Source organism: Hypomesus transpacificus, chromosome 20 (genome assembly GCF_021917145.1).
Source record: "Hypomesus transpacificus isolate Combined female chromosome 20, fHypTra1, whole genome shotgun sequence".
NCBI lineage: Eukaryota > Metazoa > Chordata > Actinopteri > Osmeriformes > Osmeridae > Hypomesus > Hypomesus transpacificus.
In genome coordinates, this window is record NC_061079.1 from 4,957,415 (window position 1) to 4,964,302 (window position 6,888).

General features: G+C 45.7%; 1 protein-coding gene across 1 annotated transcript in view; it reads left to right on the forward strand.

Annotated features, from left to right (window-relative positions):
• Positions 1 to 2,629: 2,629 nt before the first annotated feature.
• Positions 2,630 to 6,888, forward strand: part of mark4a (MAP/microtubule affinity-regulating kinase 4a) — a 10,844-nt gene continuing 6,585 nt past the window's right edge. Inside the window, 4 exon segments of the mRNA XM_047042902.1 lie at positions 2,630 to 2,763; positions 5,499 to 5,696; positions 6,578 to 6,631; positions 6,864 to 6,882. Coding sequence (XP_046898858.1) covers positions 2,713 to 2,763; positions 5,499 to 5,696; positions 6,578 to 6,631; positions 6,864 to 6,882 — 322 coding nt within the window. The 5' untranslated portion in view covers positions 2,630 to 2,712.

The window sequence follows — 6,888 nt, forward strand, 5'->3', positions numbered from 1 at the left end:
ATAACAAAATCCCGGATTTTGTAAGACGCCTCGCTCATGCTGTTTTGTTCAGGGTTCACCTGCCGCCCAAAACTTTTTGTCTCCTGTCTGCCAAACAACAAATTTATTGGCTCAAGCCAATTGCAGGAACGGAAACTACTTTGCATGGCAAGAAATAAGTCTGGAGCAAAACAATGGTGCCTCTCGTGAAATATGGCAACAGGGGTTCACCTTTGGCTCCTTGTGCTTTTCTCCCCCAGCTTATTTACGTAAGCAGGTTGTGTTTCCTTGCGCCCGTCACAGCCAATAAGGAAGAGGCGTTGCAGGAAAGCAAGACTTGTTGTACGCTTCGCAGCGAATTTACAACATTAGAAACTCAGTGTGCTCTTATCTGATATCACACGGAGCAAGGCTCTCCGGCCCATGCCCAGACACCTTCCTGGGGCTAGGAGAAGAGTGCATGTGACCAGAGTGCGAATTATACAATCACAATCGGGGCGGTCAACTTCTTCTCCATGGCGTGTGTCGACCCCCCTCCGACCTGTTGTTTTTACCTCTTTTAGGGGGGTCCAAGTCTTAATTAGGGGGGTCAAACCAGCATTCAAACACTGCATGTGACCACAGCAGGGCATAAAGGTGTGAGCTTCCTACAGTTGGTTTCTGGGTTTCTCCTTATCAACATTCGGTGTGTTTTAAAAAACGAAATAAAATCAAACGTAACTAGTTAGGTTATAACTGTTGCCATTACGGGTCTGACAAGACATGTCACGTGGCATTAAAACCACGTCACATGCCAACTTGATACTTAATTGTCAGCGTCTTCATTGTTCATGAATAATTAACAGCCGTATGCACGAAGACGTTTTTGTATTACTGTGATTATCCACTGAACTATAAGCAGGCTCCTACTTCCTACTTACTCCAAGTTCAGCCTCTGCAACCAAACCCCCCAAATTGTAGCTAGTTGTCGCCACCTAGAGGTAAGATGTAGCAGAAACGGTACCAGGCTTGCACTGGTACCATTGAACCATTGCTTCAGTACATCACATCTCTGCAGTCTCTTACGCTTGTTGTCCACATAACATGCAGGGCTATGTGTAGCCTACTGTAAACTGTTTTAAGAGCTGATCTCATATGATTACATCACGGCAAACTGAGAATGGATCATACTGTTGTCCTGATAGTCATAAACAGTTTACAGTTTACTTGAGTTCAACACATTAAAGAACGACTGAACACTGCTGGTTAAATATTTCAAGAGAATGAGTCCAGGCAGAGGTGATTCGTTTGCGAAACTCTGACACCACCTGCTGGATGCCCTAAAACAGTACATATATTTAAGCCGACTGACGTTCTAGTTTTCCATCGTTAATGGAACGCATACAGAACTCCATGTATATTATATCGGTGTAATTTAGTACACAGCAAAATGCTACATATTGACATGCAGTGTGCCACAGAAAGCTCTGCTATAGGGTAACATCCTCTTAGGTTTTGGGGTAATGGCGGGACAGTCCCCCCTATTCAACAAGGTTTTGTGACTATTACCAACAGCGCATTTCTCAAGCTCCAGCATTGTCCAATTATCTCAAATAATTTGCTTACAAATATCCGAATGAAAGATGTATCATGAATTGACAAATACACTTTTTAAAACTCTATTGCCAAATCGCTGACACAACAACATAGCTGGACCTATATTTAAATTCCATCTGCACTCAAATCCAACTGAAATCCAATTCAACGATCAATCCTACGAATTGTACATTTCTGTGAATCACATAATTCAATGAACGATTGATTTAATAACACATTGATATTTATTTCCTGGCTGCATCTACTGTATCTTAAATATTAATAAACCCCAGGCCATAAATGCATGCATGGATATATAAAAAAATTACAGGGTGGGGTGTTTTTTCTTATAAATAAGTTGAGCACCCATAAACAGTCATACCAATTACATAATTCGACCTATAAAGCCTGCATCAATTAGCCAACATGCCCAACCACAAAAATCATCATATCAAAAAACATTAGTGAAAATGTTTAAACTCAGTCTTTCTCAGTGCGTCTTCAACGGTTTATTCTACGCCGAAGTTTACGCTCGTTAAATAAGCAGTGCGTTTTTGGTCGGTGGATCTGTCTGTCAGCGCCTCTGACGGGAGAAGTGGCGCATCTCACGGGCAACCGTCAGGAATATGAACGTTTCGGCCTTTTTGTGCACAATAACCTCTGTTTTCACGGATTAACGCGAACACAAATGGATGCACGCAGTGCGATGGAGAGAAACTGAATGATTAATATTATTATGAAGAGAAATTGAGACGGTCCTTCAGAAAGCGTATTTGTTTTGTGTGCCGAAATGAGGCAGGGGGTGGAGAGTCGCCACAGTAACGTTGGGCTTTGGCCAAACATCAACGTATTTTTATAAGCTATTGAGACATTTAGTTGCGGGTTTGCATGCTTTGGTGCAAAACGGGCCTACTGATTTTCGTAAATTTGGCACCGAAAATGCAGCTTGCTTGAGGACCCGATATATCCGTTGCTGCTGCCATGATAGGCAGAGGTATCCTCTCGACCGCGGCTTTGCCGGTTGGAGAAGAAGCAGATTGAATGGGACTTGGACGCATATGCGGAGTGGCTGATGTCGGATGTTATTATCTGTGGAGCTTAATCCTGTAAATATCATACACGCAAACACACAGTAATTCGGGTAAAAACTCAGGGAAAATGTCTTCTCGTTCGGCGTTACCGTCTGGGAACGACAGGAGTACGGACCATGTAAGTGCAACTATAGCATCCTCATAATTTTACAGTGCATGCAATTCTACAGTGCATGCATGAAACCTGCACATCCTTGCAAAGTCGTTAAATTGGCGCTTTGCATTCACGAAATGTAACCACAGCGCACATCATGTTGGGCATTTTGGATTTCAGAAAACGGGGGCCTGGGCAGTGGGCATGATACTGGAATTGTATTTAGCAGAGCAGGTTCTTTCAAAATGGGCCGTATCTTGGAGCGTCTACATAGCGAAAGAACCGATGGCAGGCAAACAACCGGGGATGAGTCCATCCGCATACGATAACGCTCAGTGGATATGCGCAGAAGGTTCATACTAAGAACAGTCGCTTCCTATTATAACGCTGTATAGATAGTGATGTCACATAGGCTATTGCCTGTGTGTTCCCCTTGAATGGCCGAAACGTCGAAAGACTATCATAATGTTGCAACATCACAATCATTTAGTTCGAAAGAATTGTCCTAATCCGAGTGTTTTTTTTCTTCTATTTATTGCGTAAATGTTGTGCAGTCTAATGCTGCGTATAAAACAGGCCAGTAAATAACTACTGGGGGTCAAACAGCGCCCTCCAGAAAAGCCCAAAACAGAAAAGGCTGTTTTGTATTATCATACAAACAGCATCCACGTCTGTCTTGCTATCTAGCTAATCTAGCTGTCTAGCTGTCTATCTACAGATGCAATGCGAAATAATTACTAGGATGATGTGGGATACGGTGGGGCTGTATCACTTCCTGTCTGCTAAGGCTGTGAGAGGGGAGACCACACTGGTCTCAGTCTGCCTGTCTCAACTCTCAGGCCGGGGGAGAATAATTGGCTGGCTCTCCATCAACCAGCCAACAACGCTGGGATAAACATAGCAATTCGAATCTGAGGGGGCCGTGTTGCTGTCCTTCAGAGAGAAAGAGAGAGCGAGAGGGAGAGTGTGCCTCCTCAGTACATGTGTGTACATTGTTATGTTGGATTTAGAAGGTGTCGGAGATCAAAGATAGAAGATTGGTGTAAGAAAGCGAGGACATGAATATATACGTCTTCGGCGCAAAACCATGATCCCAAATCTCAAGAACAGTGAATTGTGATATAGACCCATGTACCATGTACATCCTGACCATTCACATGATGCAGTGTTGAAGTTCCTGTGATTTGGCCCTACCTGGGTATTGGTCTTGGTTTGGCGTAGGGAGGGGGGTCTAGGAGCCTGGGGCCCTCCCTGTCTTCCTTCCTGGTCTGTGGGTGGGTGTGGGGAGGCTAAAAGCAGGATGACATGCTGAGGGGGTGGAAGTGTGATGCCTCAGGCCCTGGGCCTGGCCAGGGACCACTGTGACTGCATCTGTTCTCCTTTTAGTATCCCTCCATCTCCTTTTCTCTCTCTCTCTCTCTCTCTCTCTCTCTCTCTCTCTCTCTCTCTCTCTCTCTCTCTCTCTCTCTCTCTCTCTTTCTCTCTCTCTCTTTTTTTCTCTCTCTCTTTCTTTGCTCCTCTCTTCCTTTGCTCTCTCTTTCTTTTCCCTCTCTCTCTCTCTCTCTCTCTCTCTCTCTCTCTCTCTCTCTCTCTCTCTCTCTCTCTCTCTCTCTCTCTCTCTCTCTCTCTCTCTCTCTGTATTTACTTCCTCTCTCCCCACTCCGTCTCTATTTATACATCTATCTATCTCTCTCTCTGTGTATCTGTATATATCCATCTCCCTCTGTAGCTCCCACACCCGTCTTTTTCTTTTTTCGGGGACCCCACTTTGTCACATGACAATGAGTCGCATCCTACTGAAACACGTTCAGCTTTGTTCCTGTAAAACCACATTGTTGTCTCCTTTTCCCTCTGTGCTGCCTGACAGAAAAGTATCCATGACTCCAAGCTGTGGACCGAAACTTCACAGCACAAATTCCTCCAGCTAGACTCGAACAGGGAGAGCGTGGCATGGCACAGCTGAATATCTATAGGGTGGTACCAGAATCACAGCTATGCAACTGTGTCGTAACGTGCCCATTATTGTCACAAGCAAACAACGGAACATATCTTAGTCCTTAAGATGGGGCTAAAGGTGACATCAGTCATCTTGGGAAAGTATTTCATACTGTAGTACTGTATTCAACCATATAGTGCCAATCTTTAATGAGAACATGGAGAATGAACCTTGGAACGTGTTATCTGACGCTGATGTTTAGCGACATCTGTTAAGTAAATAGAAATAAGGCATTGACTCAACTATAATATTTAATAGAGTCATACCTGTGGTTCTTGATTGGGTTTGTAGATCTGACTCATGAAGTCAGTGGGATAGGCCACTGCCAATGTTCAAGGAGACTTTAAAGGCAGGCCAAACATATTCTGTTGATTCATCAACCAACCAATAATCCTTTATAATAGGTATTTGACTGGGGTTAGAACTAGATAACTGATTGCATTACAGTAACAGGATAGGACTTAAAGGCATAGTTATGCAATAATAGATTCCCTACTAATCAGTTCCGTTGTATAGGTTTCCTGGATCAGGTGCCGTTGATAAATGCCTGTAATGATTCTACAAACGACTCCAATGGTTATGGCACGCGCCCAAACGTGCAAACCAAACCCTGTCCATCTGTTAGTCCAAGCAAGCCCGAGCATTCAACATGACAGGATATCTCACTCTGGCTCCACAGACCGACCGGACTCCCGAGCCTTGTCGTGCCTGCTGGTGAGCACTGCTACGAGTGACCCCTTCTTCTCCTCTCCCCCTCCCCCAGCATGCGTCTCTGGCGGCCAGCCGCTCAGACAAGGGCACCAGCCTGTCCAGCCGTTCCCTGGGCGCCCGTTGCAGGAACTCCATCGCCTCCTGCTCCGACGAGCAGCCGCACATCGGCAACTACCGCCTGCTCAAGACCATCGGCAAGGGGAACTTTGCTAAGGTCAAGCTGGCCCGTCACATTTTGACCGGCAAGGAGGTAAGGCCGGGCGACGGGGGGGGAAAGGGGTAAAGTGGATTTAGTTGTACTGTGGTTAAGGTAGTCGGGGGGGAAGGTGTTGAAATATTCATCAGAAAGGGTAAAACTAGGGCAAAGATACAGTCAGTGGGGCAGGGATAAGGATTTAAGGGAGGAGGGTGCCAGGGTTAGGGACAAGGATGTAAGGGGGTAGGGATAAGGGTGTGAGGGAGGAGGGATAAGGATGTAAGGGTGGAGGGTGCCAGGGTTAGGGACAAGGATGTAAGGGGGTAGGGATAAGGGTGTGAGGGAGGAGGGATAAGGATGTAAGGGTGGAGGGTGCCAGGGTTAGGGACAAGGATGTAAGGGGGTAGGGATAAGGGTGTGAGGGAGGAGGGATAAGGATGTAAGGGTGGAGGGTGCCAGGGTTAGGGACAAGGATGTAAGGGGGCAGGGATAAGGGTGCCGGGGTTGGGGACAAGGATGTAAAGTCACAGGGATAAGGGTGTAAAGATATAGGGATGAGGATGTCAGTGGAAAGGGATAAGGAAATGGTCTAAGGAGGGAAGGTGTATGTGACCAGTTGTGAAGGGGCAAATACAGGGATTAGAATGTCGATGTTTACGGGTGCACGGATGAGTTGGGAGGTTTTGACCTGATGACCTCTAAAGGTAAACAGGAAGTAAGATGAAATGAAACCACAAAAAGCTTTTCATCTTTTCAAAGCTTCTCTCTAGTCAACGACAATAACTTAATATAATAATCCTGTGTTAAGCTTCAAAAATTGCGTTCAGAAGTGTCCAATTGGAACCGTAAAGGACCCAGATTTCTTGCTCTTGCTGCTTGGTTGGATGTCGTTGTTGGACACGTGTCGCCTCACGTTCTTTTACTGTCTCCACCAGGTTGCAATAAAAATCATCGACAAAACTCAGTTGAATCCTACCAGCCTACAAAAGGTGAGTCCTGGTCCGAGTGCAGTGCACGAACGACAAACAACAAATGTCTTGCTCCGTGATAGTCGCTAATCCTGTCATTTTAGCAACACATTAGCAGCGCATTTGCACACTCGGTAGGCCAGCGTAGCCAAACAAACGTCCAATCAGGCAGGACACCGCTTTGGTTAGGCCATGTCAGGCTACGAAGGGAAGTCAAGCAACAGGGCCTTTCCCCTTGTCTCTTGTCCATCAGAAAGCCCGAGTGAGGGATTGTGGGA